The sequence below is a fragment of the Alligator sinensis genome, unplaced genomic scaffold (assembly GCF_000455745.1).
Source record: "Alligator sinensis unplaced genomic scaffold, ASM45574v1 scaffold1204_1, whole genome shotgun sequence".
In the NCBI taxonomy this organism is placed as follows: domain Eukaryota; kingdom Metazoa; phylum Chordata; order Crocodylia; family Alligatoridae; genus Alligator; species Alligator sinensis.
This window is the reverse complement of record NW_005842412.1, coordinates 988,321-1,007,288: the sequence shown is the minus strand read 5'-3', so window position 1 is coordinate 1,007,288 and position 18,968 is coordinate 988,321. Positions and strand designations below refer to the sequence as shown.

The 18,968-nt window shown below is 46.2% G+C and overlaps 1 protein-coding gene across 5 annotated transcripts in view; it reads left to right on the top strand.

The window, feature by feature from the left end:
* Positions 1-18,968, top strand: part of CTIF (cap binding complex dependent translation initiation factor) — a 325,604-nt gene that overhangs the window by 168,172 nt on the left and 138,464 nt on the right. For all 5 annotated transcript variants that reach the window (XM_025211551.1, XM_025211550.1, XM_014522921.2 and 2 more), the window contains one exon: positions 11,732-11,808. In XM_025211551.1, the coding sequence (XP_025067336.1) occupies positions 11,732-11,808 (77 nt within the window). The remainder of the gene's footprint in view (positions 1-11,731; positions 11,809-18,968) is intronic.

Below are 18,968 nucleotides of genomic sequence, written 5' to 3'. Positions count from 1 at the left end.
AGCTGTTCTGTTCATAAGTGACTTCCCCATCACAGCTTGAATGCTCCAGGCAGCGCGGAGAAATCCGAGTGTCCCCCCGAGCCGAAAGTTTCACACTGTAAAACTCTAACTCAGCCAAGATGCATGTGTATAGGCATATACATGGGTTATGTCTACCTGTATATAGGCATGCATATAAATGGTGCTAAGCCAATATACATATATCAATTGTTTTGTTGTTTTAAAATAAGAATCAAGCCAAAAGAAGCATAGACCCAGCTCCTCATTCATCTTTAACATTTCTCAAAAGCAAAAGACTGAATGGAAAATGTTGGAGAGATGCATCCCAGCAACACTTGTCTCGCTAAAATTTGCTGGTTTCCAGTTTGCTTTTTGGAAAAACGCTATAGGTAATGGAACCCAAACACCCCAGTGGGAGTTGCTATCTTGACGTTAGTGTGCGTTTTGGGGCATGGTCCAGCGCTTGGTGATGTCAGCTGAGGTCTCGGTGTCTGTTGGTTTCAAAAGTCTTCAGAGGCCCTTATTCTATATGGATTCCATAGGAACCTTCCATAAGGGATTCATAGAAGTCATTAAGTTTTGCTTGATGGATTCCTTGGTCTGACCATTAGGAGCCTTTTGCCAGCACTAAATGCACATGATGAAATGTTGTAAAGCAAACAATGAATGAAAGATGATGATGTCCCAGCAGTGCAGAATCGACCACTCCTTCCTGTTGTGCCAGCTTTTACATTAACCAGAACAGTGGTGACGCACCGGTGAATTATGAGTGTATCCTCTGCTCACTTCTGTGTTTGTGCGGCTGAGGAGAGCCAGTTTGAAAGCTATAAAGACTAAAGTCCTGTCTCACCAGAGCAGGACTGAAGAAATCAAACTCATTTTCTTGTGCTGTCTTACCTGCAGCTGTAACCCTGCATTGGAGAGAGGCTCCCTCTTCACATTACATCTACTGCACAATTACCTGATTAATCATGCGATTAATTTAGACTGGGCTACACATACAAAATTAACTATGGTCCCTTTAAAAAGATCCAACCAGCTATAAAATTGTTGCTTGAAACTATGTAATAACTTTATCACTGGTTTCTGTCCAACTTCAATTTGCACGTGTGGCCTGTGCGGGGGGCCAATGCTGCTGCAGTCTCCCAACTGCGGGGGCTCTCCACGGCTGCCAGGGCTGAGAGTTTCACAGCTGATGAAACTCTCAGCCCAGACTGAGGATACTAAACATGCAGGGAAGATATATACTTTTTAAAATTGTAGGTCCCAGGGGGATTGAGAACTTAAGTTATAGAAGTTGCCATAATAATCCATAATATTTAATATTGTAATTAAAGGACTCCACCTCCCTGCCCATCTCTGGCATAAACTCAGCTCCCCAAGCTGACCAGAGAGGATTTTATATAGCCGAGTCCCCTTCTCATGGGCTCCAGCCCCTGTGCCCCGCAGACCTGACTCAAAGCGGAGCCTCTCGGCTAACAGCAACCATTGCAGTCATCCTCAGCTCCAGGAGACTGTCACTGCCTATGAAGCTCACCTAAGGAAACCTCCCTGCTTCTAAAGGAGTCAGAGGGGAGTCCAGGCTCCCTGGCCTACATATCCTGTCTTGCACACAGTGCTCCCAGTTAGTGCCAAGTTTGATGTACTGGTGTGATGTGAATACCTACCCTAAGGCTACTTACAGACTATAAACTCCAGTTAATGGAGGCCCCAACCCAGCCAGCGGCTGCTAATGGCCTGCAGTCACAAATGGCCGGAGGCGAATTAACTGCAGGGCACTTGTTTTGAAACCAGGCTGCCAGGGTTGCGCCATCCAGGTCCCTAACATGGCTTATTTTAATGTTGGTTCCTTGCGCCTTTGGGTCTCCTCCAAGCTTTGTGGCTGCTGTTGTCCCTGTTTATTGGGCACGTTTATCTATTTGCAGACCGGGCAGTTAGCACTGATAGTAAAGGCTGATTTTAAGCCTGACCCGGGTAAAGGAAATACACACAAATAAACAATAAACCTAAACAACACTAAAATAACATCAGTTAAAACAATTAGGGTGACTTCCACTCATGAAGTATTGTTCCCATTTTGCTACATGGGAAAAAACTCTATTTCCTAAGTCAGATTGTAACTGCTTTCGTATTTGCGGATTCTTGTAACAAAGGGGGATTTCTTTTGTCTGTTATTTATATTCTTCCTATAGTACATTAAGCCATTTTCAAAGCCTCCACGGAGTCTGGTTTCAGGACAATGTAGTGGAGAGTTTAATGCCTTGTTTGCAAACTTGTTGATCCTTCCCATTTGACTGGGGTTGGGGTGATTGTCCTCCTGAGTCACCCACCCCTGGAGGTAATCCCCATGTGCCCCCAGGGCTGCTTATGCACCTCATCTGATAGCTTTAATGCCAAATGCCTAAGCAGCAATAGAGCAGGGACTGGAGCCACAAGTTACTTATCCAGTCAGGCTCTTTCTTGCTGCTTCTTTTTGGCCACGATGATTCCTTTCTATCCAGTGGCTTGGCTTCGACTGGAGGAGCTCTCAGCCCTGTCTGGCCCACACCTGTGGATTAGGACACTTTACTGGGAAGGAGAAATGTGGATTCAGACCTCCCTCAGGCAAGTCCTCTAATCTCTAGGCTGTTGGGCCAAAAGTCAGGGGACAGGTGCACGTCTCTTCCTCCTTGCTGCATGTACATCTTGGTGTCAGGCACTCAGTGTGGCTTTTCTCCTCCTAAGGTACAGGGGGACTTGTGCAAAGCTTATGCATCACTTAGAATTGGATCATGACGAACCTTAGGTGGACTTAAATGTCGCGGTGTCCGTTCTGGATGGTTTCCGAACAGTTCTAGCCTAAGTCTAGTCACCTGGGAAACTTTCCCAGCCAAAGTGGAGATGCATGAGGAATCCAGGCAGCTCAGCCGTGCTGTGGCTGCTGCACGGGGTGGTGCCACATGTAGACATGGCCGCATGTACATTCCTGTAAGGCGCTATAGAAAGAGGGTTATTTAGATAAGCGATAAAAACAGTGACTGTCACACACACACACACACACACACAGGAGGGTGTGTGTTGCCACCCCCAAACACTTCATAGAGAAAATCTTCTTGTATCAATTAGCTATGTTCTTGCATCTACGCCATGTTACCATTGTTTTAAATGCCCCTTTCACCTTTTTGGGCAAAGTACATTTACCGGACAGCCCACTTAATAGGGATGTGGTTACTCAGGAAATCCTCTAAAACAGGACCTCACCAAGGGAGCAACTTCCTCTGCATCTCATTTGGATGGAGTGCTGCCCCATGGGGCCAGACTGTCATGATTCACCAAGCCTGCACTTCCTCCGTAGTGCCTCTGGGCTCCACGGGGCTGGCGCAGGCCTACTGCCATCCTCCTGGTCTGCTACAGTTCACTGCAAGTAGGATGGAGGCATCACTGGATTTTTTTAACTCTGTTTCAGTCTGGTCAAGATGGGAAACTCCTTAACGCTTTCTTTCCTGCCTCTCTAATCTTACCCAAACAGTAAGAGTTGGAGAAAGGTTGCTGAGATGGGTTGCGAAGCCCCCCAGCCTCCTGTACTTTATTAGGGCGTGGTGGTGGGGAAATCCTATGTAAGCAGTTGTGGTCTGATGATTCAGCTTCTGCTTTGATTTGGGCCACGAGCCAAATTCTGCTGGCTCTTCTCCCATCGGTATGGAGATAGGTGAAATGAAGAAAGCAGGTCGCTGCCTTACACTATTTACTTCTGTATAAACACCTACCAGGAAAAAAATGAATACTTTGCAATTTGAAGGAACAAATTTATCAGCTGACTTTTGAGGGAGAGGAAATAGTTTATAGGCAGCTTCCTGTCATTGTTTGGTGCTATTCCATGGCATCTAAATCAGGTCAAGGATTTGATCCATGCCACTGCCATATTTATTAGAAAGGGAAAAAATTCCCCCTGCATACCATTTGCAAGTAAGAGAAGGGCTGACTGCTATGGAAATTCCTGGCATCGGAAGGGGGAAGAGCAGGTAATCAACAACAAGCTGGCTCCAGCCAAAATGCTAACAATAGTTATTCTTTGCTTTGTAAAATGCTGGCCTTGATTATGTAAATGGGATGAGAAGATGATCAAGGGTCAAAATGATGGCGAGGGCAGAGGTGCTGTCCAAGTTCCACCAACCAGCAAAGTGTCACCCTCTCTAGTAGACCTTGTGTGAGAGCATGTACATTTGGGGGATTTATTTTACAAGACTGATATAAAGGAGTTGTGTTTGTCACTGGCATCCGCTGTGATTTACTCTTGAATGAAGCATACTCTCTGGTCCTTTCACGGAGCGTGTACATTGTACTCCACTTAAGTACAAAGCTTTGGGACTGAGCATACACTCTGTCCAACCTCAATACTCATGAAGCTCATGGGACTTCCCATGTTGTGGCACCAACAACTCCAAAAGTGACTACCTTCCTGCCATTTTCACAGCTTTTAATTGTCAGTTTGGAGGAGGCTATTAGAAACCTCGAAGATGAAGGGCGAGTAGACCGAGTTGGTTTCAACGTGTCCAATAGCAGTTGTGAAACACACAGGCTCCCATCAGTTTCAAGTAGCCCTTTGCCAGCCCTTCCCATTTCTGTGACGTTAACTAGTTCAATGACGTTACAAAGCACAGCGGGGATCAGAGATGCTGCGCACTTAAGCTGTTTGTGGGCTTCACTGATAAGCAAATCACTCGAGTTTGTTACCATGTAAGCAATAAGTAGCAAATTGGGGTCAGCACTCTTTTATGCAAGTAATCAAATTATGCACTTATATGGTGTATACGCAGGGTACACAGTATTAATAGAAGCCTGTTGCCTTGTGTGCATTGAGACTTGATGTAATTTAAAGTTGGGGATGAACTGACCGCCTGGGGGCCGTAGGCCGCCTGCCCTTAAGGGGGTCGGACTCGATGATCTGGGGGTTGGACTCGATGATTTATTGAGGTCCCTTCCGACCCTAACATGAATCTATGATGAATGGTGGGAAGAAGGGGAGAGAGGTGCTGAGCTATGAATGCCACATGGCAGTTCAACAACTGGACCAGCAGAAAGGTCTGTACTGAGCATCATCATTTTAAATTTCATAATCTTCCCAGAGTGTGAAACTGTCACAGTAGCATCTACACAAATATTTCTGTGGTTGTGTGCTGTCCTGGACTTTCCAGCTTCTGGGGCAAAATAATTCCCTTTGTGCTCAGAATAAAGCCCCTGTATCACCGTGCTTTGCAAGATTTTTTTTTTTTTAATTAGTTCTGGGACTTACAATTTTTTCCCTGGCTGGTATTTTTTATTGCTGGCTTTTGTGATAATGGAGTCAATGTCTTCAGAGTTCCTGCAAAGCAAAAAGGAGGTTTGTATGGAAGAAAATGGAGCAAGACTGCCAGAATCTACTGTAGGCTTAACAACTTGTTTGATCAGGTCAAGCTTTCTGCACCTATGTATGATAAGCAAAGAAGCGAAATGTTCCTTGAGATTAAATGGGGTCCTGGAGATAAAGCTCATATCCAGTGATCCCTTGCAAATGCTAACTGATTATTTTTGCCTCTTACAGTGAATGGTAGGGGGTTTTTCCCCCCCTCCATCCTGCTACTTTTCCTCACTCTTTTCTGCTGTCTGAACTCCACTGCAGCTCTTTCAAATGAAGTTCCTAGTCGCCTGATTTACAGTCTTTGTGTTGTGATCTTGTAAGTATTTAATCAGATGAACTGTGTCAGTAAAAAAAATAAATAAATGAAGACAGCTGTTTTCCTTGGGAAAATTAACATCTGAAACCCATAATGAATTAAATGGATGGCAGGAGCAGAGAGGCGAAACAGCTGAACTTGACCTTTCACAGCCTGTTCAATTTCAGTGATACAACTGACATATCACCTCCTGGAAATCAATATCACCTCCTTGGGACTGACGGGAGCTAGCGCGTTTCAGACTCCATTTGGCACCAGAGAATGAATTTACATTTGAGGTTTCTAGACACGGGGTGGCGGTCAGATGCGTCTGGATTTAGACCATTTAATTTGTTGGAAAGTTGCTTTAGGAATCCCTTGAACGAACCCTTGGGATTAGGTAGGCTATGGCAGCTGTAGGAAGGTAGATGGGAGCGTGTTGGCTTACAGTGTTTATCTCTCTGTGATTTACCATCGTAAAGGGAATGGACAGAAAGTCATTGAGTTCTTATAACTTCCTGTGCAGACGTACTTGCCAGCGAAGCCTACAAATCCTGTAAACAGCCACGCGCCGTCACAGAGTGGCTTTAAAAATAACCACCTCCCCTTCTCATTCCCACCCCCACTTCATCATGTCTCTCCTAGATGAGTAACCAGGGAAACCCGGGTTAATAAGTTCAGGAGTCTGACAGTGCAGCACATAGATGTGGGTTTGTGGGGGAGGCAGGGGGCAGCTGGCGGGTAGGAGGGAAGGAGGCTCTGCAGTATGTCAATATGTTCTGGAAAGCTTTTAATTTGTTCCCTTCATTGAACTTCTGCGTAAACGGTTCCGTGGAAACAAAGAGGCAGCTGTCATGTTTCTGGATGCTTATGGGTAGATGGACAGGGTTAAGATTCGTTCAAATCGATTGTAAAGCCGTTCAAAATTCAGACATACTAGTGTACATGCAACATGGGTTCACCCAGTCCGGTCTGAGGACCGTTCATTGCTTAAGGTCGTTGTCCATGTTGCTTGAATCCAAACACCATGCCCGGTTGTCATCACAATATTACTCCCCTTCCCGGTCTTAGTTCTCATTATAGAAATAGCACGTTGGACCATACATCTCTGTTCCTCAGGATGAGTTGGGTCTTTCAGCTGACATTGGGTTTCCACGTCTGCACAGTCCTTCCTGTTGGCTTGAGACTCCTGCCAGGGTTCCTCCGCCTTATCACCATCTTCCCAGGGCTTTGCATCTCTTCTCCATGGGGGTGCCTGTTCCCAGCAGTTGCTCTCCCCAAACCCCTGCCTAGGATCTCTGGAGAGCTGTCACTACTCTTCTCTCCCATGGTCTTTGCTGACTTATCTAAGTTGCCAACTGCTTTTATAGGTGGTAGCTGATCGTGTGACTCTCACCTGACCATGCCCCTTGTCCCCCACCAAAGACCACAGGTCTCCTGACCTGTTAGGGATCTACACCTCAGTGTACCTGTTCTCCAGGGCTGGGGAGCAGATCACCTTGTGTGTATGTGTGTGTGATATCTCAGATCACATGTTGAAAGCAGGCTATGAAAAGACATCCTGATCGGAGGCAATAGAGACTGCTTGTTAATGCCACTGGACCAGTGCTCAGTGCTGTACATGGGAGCTGCAGCTATTACTCAGATCTGTTGTGGGGGCCAGAGAGTGGTGAACAGCACGTACTCATTGATCCGTTAGGCTGAAAAAGAAAAGTAGCTGCCCCCTATCCCAATGCTCTCAAGCAATGATGATTTGCCACTGGGTCTTTTGCATGGTTGCACTCCACCAATTCTGGCTTCATTTATAAGAGTGTGCCTGCTCATTTGGTTAAATTACCAAAAAAGTGAGGCTCAAGCATTTTTTTTCTGGTTGGACACCTGACATTGAGGTTGACCTAGACAATTCAGCTTTAAAACGATGGTGCTTTGGTTTTGTGGTGCCTGTGTATACATAAAGTTATGTATACAGTATATATGGTATATGTATATGCACACACTAGCTATGTGATGGGGATAGCCACGTGATAAACTGCAGAATGAACATGCCTATCCTACATCTTTAACAGCCTTGCCTACCTGCTGTTCACTCATCCATCTGTCCAGGACTGCTACTCACACTCCTCTGAGCAGCCTCTGGCATTTGTTTTAGTCACCTTGCTCCAACCCTGCTCCCAAAGTAGACTTCCCTCCCCAAAATACCTAGGAATGCTAAAATAGATAAGTTTTTAGGCTAGTAAGTCTGCTCTTCTCCCACTCCCCACCAAGGGATTTTCATGACTAGCCTTAGAAAAAGTAATTGTACCCTCTTGGGTCCTAGTAGGACGACAGGATTTTGTCCTGTTAAAATGCATTATAGTCCCATGTCACCCTCTCCTCCCTGCCCCACACTTGATGTAAAATCAGTCTGTCTTCCCCAGCATTTAGGTATAGCTAAAATTGTATTAATTATGCTCTGCTGAAGTGGGCAGCAATGTACCATTTAACCTGCAGTGCACATTAAGGATGGCAGAGGGATAAGTTTAGTGAAGGCTTATATTCAACTCAGATGGGTGCCTCAGGCCCTCGTACTTTCCAGCAGTGGTTTAATTATTCTGGGAAAGGAGCCTGTCCACAGCAGCTGATGAAGTGAGCTGAGGCTCATGAAAGCTTTGGTTGGCCTGTAAGGTGCAAATCTACTCTGGCTTCACCTTAATTATTTAGGCCTTAGTGATGGTGTTTGCCTGTCTTGCTTGTTTATAACCTTAGGCTGCCTATACACGAGCGTGGAGGCTGCCCCGATGCACTGTAATTACAGTGCGTCGGAGCAGACTCGATTAATCAAGCGTGCTAGAGCACGGCAATTGCCACGCTCCAGCAGCCGCCTGCGTCTCATGCATCAGCATCCCAGCACTTAAAAATGGTGGCGGGGGCACTTGAACTAAAGCTTGACAAACGAGCTTTCGTTCACGTGCCCCCACCACCATTTTTAAGTGCAGGGATGCTGGTACACAAGACGCAGCAGCGCTTTACCACGGAAAAACATGGTAAAACCTGGATTTTCTCCTTTAAAGGAGAAAAAAGCGGGAAACGGTGGGTTTCCCCTTGCAGCCTGGCACAGGTCTGGTTTGCTGGGGCTGGGGGTAGCAGGAGGAGGGCAGGGAGCACCATGTGCGTGTGTGCACGTACATGTACACATGGCCACCGGGAAGTGTGGAGAGCAGGTCCTGCTGGTAAGTCAAAGTGGAGGGGTGGGTAGGGGGGAATTTGAGCCCCCCATAGGGAGGGAGGGTGGGAGCTGGGCAGGGCTGGGGTTGGGGCGCTGCCCAGCTGGGGCGGTGTGTAGGGCTTGGGGCTCGGGGCCGTGCATGACTGCAGGGCCCAGGTGTGGAACGGGATGGGGTTGTGGGTGACTTATGTGGGGGGTGTGGGAGGTTGACTCCCTGCCACTGTGTGCACTCCTGGAGGGGATCTGTCCCTGGGGGAGGGAGAGCCGGGCTGTGTGCTCTGCTCCACTGCAGCAGCTGCTGCCTCCTTTGGGCAGCAGCCAGAGCTCAGGCACTGCTGCGGGGGGCTGCGGACCCGGGTCCCTGGTCTTGTAGTCCCGGCAGCTGGGGGCCTCCTCCTGCAGAGCTGGGGGAGTCGGGGGTGTGGGTGGGGAGCGAGGGGCCCGGACCTGCGTCCGGGTGAGTGAAGTGGAGCAGGGAGAGCTCTGATGTTGCATGATAAAAAACCCCAAATCAAACACCAAAATGTATAGGTCTTTAGAATTTATTTCATTATAGTGACTGAGGCACTGGTAGGTTTCCAAATTGCTTTAAAATGATAAATATATTGATAAAATATGTCGTCTGACCCCAGCGCTCTTTCCTGTGCAGGGCAAGGGGTCGGACTCGATGGCTTACTGAGGTCCTTTCCAACCCTAATATCTATCAATCTAGGAAAACATTGTGTTCAGCTGATACCTATATATATAGTGGCGTTTCATTTTAATTGTGGATTTTGGAGGGGTTTATCAGAGAATTTGCAATTTTTAAACAGAGAAAACTAGGCTCCCTGCTGATCAGGGTAGATGGTCACGGTGATCCCTTCTGGCCTCGCTCTCCGAGGGTTACAAGCCTAATGTCACTAATGTTCCTGAAGGCCTTTGTGCTTCCACAGCATCCTCCACTTGGAGAATCACAGATCGTTATTTTGGGCAAAACTGCTACGAAAATCGACTCTCAGAACTTTTCAGGATCTCAGGGAGAGAGAAAACTTTCTGAAGCTTGCAGGGGGTGCATCGTGTTGCCATGCCAGTGTGACAAAGCAGAGGCGCACGCCAAGGAGCCCTCCCGCCCACTGCTCCCCCTTACGCACGCTGCTCCCTGGCGGCCTCTCATGTGGTGGGTGATTCACTAGTGTTGAAGCAGAGACTGTAACCGAGAGAGAGGGATTATTATGGAAGTAGAGAGAGTGACTTTTATGGAGCTTTTATTGCAAGCCAGGGAAGTACTGTAGTGCATAATTGTTGTTGTTGGGGTTTTTTTGGTGGGGGGTATTTGGAGGAGGGGTTGTTTTTACTTGAATACAAAATGACCCTAAATGCAAGATGACACCCCGCCTCCCCCATTAATAAGATTCTACACATGGAAAATATATATATTCATTATAATTTTCCTTGGATGGAATCTAATTACGGGAGGATCATCTTAAATTCCTCCCCCCACCCCCCCACCCCGACTACTGCAGGTGGAAGGGGAAGAGGTGATGAGGGGGGCAGACAGTGGGGGAAACAGTAGGATAAGGAGGAGTGCAGTAGAGCGGGGAAGACAGGGAAGGGGTGACTGGGGCTGCGGGAGAGGAGTGGCAGGGTGTGCAGAGGCAGTGGAGGGGGTGCCTTTCCACTGCCTCGTGCTCAGTCATCAGGCAAGGGGCTTTTTTCCCCATGTTAAATGGGGGGAAAATCCTGTCTTCTATTAAAGTAAATACGGTACATATTAAGCCTTTCATCCAAAAACCTCTGAAGCATTTTGCACTTTGCAAACAGTAATGAAGCCTCGCAACACCCCTAGCAGGCAAGTAAGCCAAATTGCCCCAGGACCATATGGGTGAACTGAGTCACAGAAAGAGGATGCAGCATGGTTTGGGGACCCAGCGGTAGCACCAGTTGCCTTGATTGTGACCCCAGCTCTTCTACAGACTTGTTTGGGCAATACACTTAACCTCCTCCCTGCCTCACTTGTTTCCCAGCTTGTTTCCTATTACAAAAGCATTGAATGGATTGCTTGGTTAATGCCAGGGACTCATTTCCACAAGATGCCACGGAGGCCAGTAATGCATCTTGGTCAAAAACAGGGATTAGACAAATTTGCAGAGGATAGGGCCTTCCTGAGCTCTTAAGCTTGACCATCAGGAATGTCATTCACCCGGGGTGACCTGCTTGGTCTGACAGGGGATGGGTCACTCAACACATGTCCTGTTCTTAGAGTCTTTCTCTAAAGTTTCTGCTACTTATCGCTGTTGGAGGCTTGCTCCTGGTCTAGATGGACCTCTGGTCTGAACCCACATGGTTGTTCTTATGCTGTGAAGCAAAGCAAAGCTGAGAAATGCTTTACAAGTGCTAAGGATATTATAATTTGTTGGCTTAGACAGTGTCAGTAAATTACAGAGTCATCAGTACTTCTGACTCACACTTGCATATCCTCTGTTCTAGGCAATACTGCCTCCCTTCCTATAAAAATGTCCTAGTTTATTGGTTCTTCGATATAGATATGAGGGTGCTCATGGCTATTATTTCATAACGTATAGTTCCCATCCAGTGTAACTGAAAACAGAAGCATATTAGGGCTGTAGATTTAAGCGCAAAGGGTAAAGAATATCTCTATCCTGCAACATAACATAAAAATCAATTATGGAAAATGGGGAGCATCATTCAGAGTTGCCTATGATTTGATGTCTCTTCTGGTTTCCCACTCCAGTTATCCAACAACCTTCTTGACACGTGGAGTACAGAGCCTGATCCTCTCTTCCAACCATTTAGCTGTCACTGCCTTCTATACCCCAGAAGTAACCTTTGTTGTTTCCCTTCCCTTTTTCTCCAGGGTTACCATCCATTGCCGCATGAAGCTGAAATTGCACACACCAAGAAGCTGTTCAGACGGAGGAGAAATGACCGGAGGTAGGCAAGCCCTGTCCAAAGTGTCATGGATCTGCCCTTCCCTTTCCCAGCTTGGAGTGTCATTCAATGACGCTCTGTTTATCTGAAATGTTAAAGAAGCTGGAAATATGTACGAATATTTAACTTCATGATATACTATGATGAAGCTGGGATTTCTAGTCACTGCAGACTCGGTCCTAGTGGGGAGATCAGAGTTAGTTATGACCTAGGAAGTCCTAGATTGCCTAGAACTACCCTACCTCAAGGACCACTGCTCTGCCTATTGCTGCAGCTGTTGTCAGCAGGCTGCTGCCTTCTCTGTTAATAGAATAGTGGGGCTGGGGGGCTGGGAGGGGGGGCAGGGGTAGCTCTAAAGGCTCAGGGACTGTATGGTCTGAAAAAGTCCAGATTCAGTGACTCTGTGATGCTGCAAAGAGATGCCTGTGGTGGAGGCACTGGGAAGAAGCTTGAGGACATGCTCCTTAGGTGGTGACTGGGTCCCTGTTGAACTAATGGTTTTAAAGCTGCTGGACTGTAATACCATTTTGCTTGTTGCACAATTAATTCTGTTCAAGCACCTATAGCCTTAGAAAGGCTTCTTTAGTATTTTAAATATAAGAATAAATAACTTTGGGATCGCACTGTTTAAAGTTAAAGGAAAAATCAGTCCGGTTATACGCAGGTTGACTCGTCCATTTTGCACATTATGCAACATTTTCAATGCCCATTTTTCTGGTTGACTATTCATATACTGTGGTTTAGTGGACACTGATACTCAAGATAACCCTGTTCGTGTTGTTACACAGCAGAAAATGGTGACAATTTTCAAAATTGACCTGTGATTTTGGGTGTCCGAGGTTAGATGCTTTCAAAGGGCCTGGTTTTCAGAAAGTGCCATCCAGCCTGCCTGTTGAGAATCAGGCTTCCTTGAAGCAACTCCAGTGAGACAGCTGAAAAGTGAAAATTCCCAGTAATCTTTGGTTTTCCTGAGTCTTAGTGAGCGCCTGAAAAAAGACCCAAAGGGACTTTGTTTAGACATGCTTCAAGTATTCACATGTGGGGGGATCCTGAGCAGAGCAAGCTTCAGTCCCAGCAGTGAATCCATTCAGCCTTGTGAAGAGGGCTTGAGCTAATGCTGTGTTTTTTGAGTTTAACTGAGTTGTTCCTGTAATTTTTAACAATTTGCATAGTCGTGGTGTAGTAGCTGATCCAACATTTCTCCTGTAGTCACTTGCTGTCCTACTGCCATATCTGAGTGTCTCTGTACCACAAGAATCTGTCTCTGGTCAACTACAGCAGATTCCACGTAGCTATATAAAGCCAGAGGCCAAAGGCCAAGTGAGTATAGCCACCTAGACAGTGCAAATAATCCATTAAAACCACCTTAGGGAGAGTGTATCTACATTTTTAATATGAACTGGAAATTCCCAGCCAAGGAAAGTCAGACTGGATTACCAACTGGCAATTGATTATATGGCAGCAGCTTCATGGCTGGCCAGTCACATAATCCAATAAATGCAGTTAATAAATTTGTAAAACTCTGCAGAATTCAGACAGGGCACTCTTTCCCCGGCTGCAATTTAGAGTACCATTTTTATCTTGCAGCCAAATTGTGTTTCAGTTGTGTGCCTGAAACGCACTACACTCCTGAAGTTAGATTTTCTTGGAGACATGCATACAGAAACATTTAATCCCACATACACTGCAGGATTGATCTTTAATAGCTTCGTAAAGGCACTATCCTGTTGTTGGAGGACTGATGCAATACAGAAGTTACAGTTTAGCTAGGACCTTAGGCAATCTCTTTCCACTGTCTGGTTCAGTCTCCTGAAAAAGGACCTTTTTCATGCCACCAGAATGCAGTTGAAGGAGAAAAAGTCAGCAAAGAAGTCACCTGAGCTCATATCTTCTGCTCGGAGGGACAATTTAGAATCTGTCTGGACTGTTGCAAGCATCTAGGTTGACCTTCCATATAATGGAGGCCAGAAAACTTCATCCTGTACTTCCTCCATTGAATTTGGTCACTGGAGCGCACACAGCTATGATTGTGTGGCTTGGTCCACCTTGTGCAGTTGTTGCCATGATGTCAGCAAAACCTCATGATGTCAGTGAGGCCCTGCATGTAAATGATGCATGCAAATGAAGAGTAACCATCAAAACCAGTGAAACGATAGCTTTGAAAAACTGAGAATTGGGGGATGTGTGCGTGAAGTCCTTGTCTGTGGGTAGGAAGCACAGCAGTACCGGTAAGGTAGTCTTTGAAATGGTGTTTTCATGGCTTGCACGAGGCCAGATGCTCTGCCTCTGAAACGTGCCTAATCCCCTTTAGAGTAGAAGAGGATCCAGCCCATTGCGCAGCTGTGATGACCACATTATACGTATTTCTTTTTCCTTCTAGCCTGTTCAGGTTACCATTATAAATTGTCAGCAGACACAAGCATTTAGCACCCTTAAGGGCATTCCCCTCACAGATGACAAGAACAGATAGCAAAAGAAACTGCCTTGGGTGGATGTTGGGAGATCACATAGCAAGATAAAGTGTAGATAATATACACCAGCTAGTCCAAGAGTTTTGCAAAAGGACTCTGATAAATATCCCATGAGGAGATCTAGTAACCTGTGAATTGCAAAGACATTCATAATGCATGTTGTTCATACTAAAGCAACAGAGCCACAGTTTGTGTTGACTGAATTAGGACAAAAGCAAGGAATCTGCTGAGATGCGTTACATTCCCACTGATAAGGTGGGGATTCAGACTGGGAAGGAGATGCTAGCTCGTTTCCATCCTAAAAAAACAAAATGCTTTGGCCTCCCACCTTGCGTTGATGCATCATCAAGGATTTTGGTTGCAGCACACGGTGCTTCTTTTTCCAGTCTTCAGGAACAGTACTGTGATTTGCAAGGGGTCACAGTTGTGTCCATCTCTTCCATTCCTAATACCGCGTCTCAGCCCGGTAGCTGAATCTGATTCTCCTCCCTGCTCAACTGAACCCTGTTGCAATAATAAACTTAATGCATTTATCTTTCATCTTTGAGAGTTTGCCAGCTTTAGTAGCCCTGGTATGAAAAATGTACCAGGAACCTAGTAACTGGGGAACTAAATCTACCAGCCTACCAGTTAGTGGGAACATGGACTTGGGAGCGATGGACTTTATTAGGAGTCATTTCAGGCCAAAAATTCTGCCTCTTGATTTCCAGGTTTTTTACTGGGAGCAAGCAGTGTCCAGGGAGAGATTATAGTCGGGTGGATTAGATCAACGGTGGCCAACCTGCAGCATGGGTGCCACAAGTGTGCATGGTGCATGGTAGATTGGAGGGCAGACAGGCAGCACAGTGGCAGATAAAGCAGGAAGCAGAAAGCAGAGCTGAAGGCCAGGCAGGGAGCAGAAAGCAGAGCAGTAGATCAGGTAAGGGAAGGATATCAGAGTGGCACTTGGGGAAGGTTCAGGGTTAATTTTTGGCATGCCTACCAGAAAGTTTGGCTCCCACTGGATTAAATTAAGATATGCTTTAAAGTCACCATACAAAACTGCAAGCTTAGGCTCCCAGATTCAGTTTTGGCTGTCCCACCACCTTCCTGTTAGACCGTGGATGAGTGATTTAACATCCGTCTGCCTCAGATCTTGCCAGGAAATGGGAAGGGAAGGTCGCCCATTCCCGTGCATACAGTTTACAGATGCTGATGTTCATGGTGGGTAGGTTCTTCCACTGGGAAGGAGTCACTTTTTTATCTTAAATTTTAAAATGTTTGCAACAACAGTCGAGAGCGGCAGGGAGCAGTAGCAAAGCAGAAGAGATTCTCCCCCCAAGCACCGCTTGGCAATCTATTTGAACAAAAAAGGGCATGACATAATCCCCCATTTGTGTCCAGCCAAGCCTAGCAGCCTACTTCCTCTGACTCGACGGTTCGACTGAAACAGTTCGGTTGTTTCATATCCAAACAGCCCATCCACTTGGGAATCTCTCTCTTTCTTTGTAGTGCACTTGGGAGAAGAACGGAAGCGCTAGCTGCCTCTTATTCTAATGTTGCGTGTGATGCCCCAGGGGAGTACCTCCACATTAAAATTGATTTCTTGTCGTAAGTGAGGTCTCAACACAGTTATTTTATGTGAAAAATGTGGTGCAGCGGGAATTGAAAAAACATGCATATTGAATAGAAGTGTTTGCAGTTTAGGTGCCACATTGTATAGGAACATAAAACTGGTTGCAAAGCTCTTCACACTTTATTGCAGGGTTATTATCTTATTATCCCAGGCATTGTATTCAATGGATATAAGATTCATTCCACTGGTTATGAAGCGGCGAAGTGATATAAATATCCCTCTGCCGTACTATCAGTAGAACAGGGATTTCACTGCCTGCGAGCAGTAGGGACTTGCCAGGCCTCCCTTCCATGCTGTCTAGATATTGAAAGACAGACTTACTCCCAGCTTTCTGGGTGGTAGCTTTGCCCCAGAATGGAGTGACTTTCACTGGTGCAAGACTGCACATTGTGCATCCGTCTCCTCCACATTTACATTGGTCTAAAGGCAGATTAGTGGTGTAAACGTGTTTGTGTCCATGCTACAAGTCTGATTTGAGAAAGCAGTTCATGTCCATGTTGCCACAGCTCATGCCTGAGTAATAGTAAAAGGTTGTATAAAACATGCAGTAGCTTTGCATCTTGCAAACAAGATGCACAGAGAAGGTGGGCAGGATTTGTCCCTTGAAACATCCCAAGCACGCATGGTGAGCAGTTCGAGATGCAAAATGAAAACGAAGGGTTCATAGCCAGTAGGCAAAACCAGAGAAGGCAGAGCACATGGGGAAGCTCTGAGGAAATCGGTTCTTGGAAGATTTTATTGTGTTGGGGCCGGGTTGGTTTCTGTGGGCATCAAAAGGAAGCAAGGCTAATGGGCCTGATGCCGAGTCCAGGGGAAGACTCCTGTTGAGTTCAGGGAGCCCTGAGGGGGGACTTGGGTATGGGCAGAGTTATGGCTCAGAAAACGGGAGCGTGCAAGGGGCATCAAGGGAAAAACGAGTGCTGGGATCATTTGTTGGAAGCAGGTTTAGACCTGGGACACTGATACAAGGTGCCTTGAGTTTTATTTGTCTGCTGTGACTTCTGTATGTGTGAGCATGTGTGTGAATGCCAGTTCTGGAGGTAAAAAGCAAACGGCTCTAGGTGGAGCCGGGCCCGTCACTTGGAGGTGCAATGCATTCTTCCCACGCAGCTCACCTCCACTCAGACGTGCCGTTCTGGTCTGCTGTCTGCCTTGCTTGAGCAAAGATAACAAAACTCACTGAACTGTGACAAATGATGTGGAAATGTTTCTGTCATGTTAATAAACGACCATTTAGAGGGGAGTGCTCAAGCCTATATTTAGAAGAAAAGTGCGATGTTGAATTCTGAACAGGGTGATTTTAATGTTCATTTTCCTGATCCCAGGCTCCTCCTGACCCTACTAGACCAGACTGTTTAGCCCTCAAGGTGCTTATTGGGGAAGCTTTAAGACGCAAGGTGCATTATAAAAAAAATTCTTGTGACATTACTGTTTTCAGATATTTTTTGCAGCTCCGTTGCCTGCTGCAGGCCTGTAACACTCACCCAGCGCTAAACCCCTGGGGCTAGCAACATGACTTCTGGTTGTTGCACAAAATGACACTTGGGCTGGGCCAGCTTACAAACTGCTTGAAGTAATAATGACTGAGTTTAGCTGCTGAACTACATTTTAGTCCAACAAAAAAAGTGTGGGGGGAAGAGATACGTATTCAATAGGAACCAGGTTTTTCCCATGGAAAACAAATAATTTTTGTCAAAATATTTAATTGTTCAACTACATTTGGAAAAGATTTTTTTTTTCAAGATGATTTAGAAAATTCCCACATTTGTCCCCTTTTCCACCTTGATTTCATCGAATAGGGCGGGGAATGGTTGAAATAAGGTAAAACCCTCTTTTTCACCCTTTGTTCTGTTTTTGAGCCTGTCTATCTTTTCCCAGTGGATAAAAACAAAGGATCATCCACGAAACATTTTTAAAAACGGGGCTGAGATTTTTCTAACATTTAAAAATGCCACTTTTCAAACATAAAGTGAGAAAATGCCACAGTCATGGCTGCCTGTGCATGTGGTGCCATCCTTCATTATCCGAACCACGTATTAACCGTTCCAGAAGAGTACTGTGTCATTCTGCGTGCAGGATGGATACGTCAAGGGACCGAATTAACCTTGAACAAGCACCTTAACAGTGGCTTTGACCTTGAAACCTAAAGAGCATTCTTTTAACCTTGTATATTTGACTGCTTCTTATATGTAACATGGTGATAACATTTAGAGGCCTCAGGTAGGTCCGGATCCCGTCATGCTACGGGATATGCAATCACATAATGAACGACAGTCTCTGCCCCAAAATTTTACAGTCTATATGGATAAGCCCAGAGGAGGAGGGTTTACATACAGGAAACCTCTATGTGCTGTATATATATTGCATTGTTTGCTGATTGCACAGTGCACCTGACTGCGTCAGACTAGCACAAGGGCGGCACGTTGTTTCCCAAGGGCAGCTAGATGCAAGGAGCCGTTGTTGGAGCGGGGCAGGTGGTGGAGCAGCGATGCCTTTCACTGCCTCTGCTGGTCCAGAAGATTCAACTTGAATGGGAAATGTCTCAATAGCTGCATCTTTTAAATGTCCTTTATCTCCCAATGAGTTGTGCTAGCCCTCTAGTTAAGCAGGGAGTATGGGCTAAGTTGCTGGTTGGGAGGTCAGTCTATGAATGCAGCCTGTCCCTCCCCCCACAAAAAAACCCCCTTGAAAACACCACTGCTTTAAAGCAGGGGTGGGAAAAAGCCGGCGGGGGGGGTGGATGCAGCCTGCCAGGCCATTCTATCCAGCCTGCGGGGCCCCTAAAAAATGTATAAAATTAATATTTATCTGCCCTGGGCTGCTTGTCATGCGGCCCTCAATGGCTTGCCAAAACTCAGTAAGCGGCCCTCTGCCCAAAATAATTGCCCGCCCCTGCTTTAAACCTTTGTAACTCAGCCTGTTGCTGCAGGAGGGTTGCTTGGGTTGCCAGACGTCCCAGAACGATGCATTCAGAGGCAGGGAGCAGAGCCAGCCATGCTAACATGGTCCAATTTGGTTTTCACTAATTCATGCAGGCTCTTGTTAATGCATTTCATCGAAATAGCATGGCGATGTAA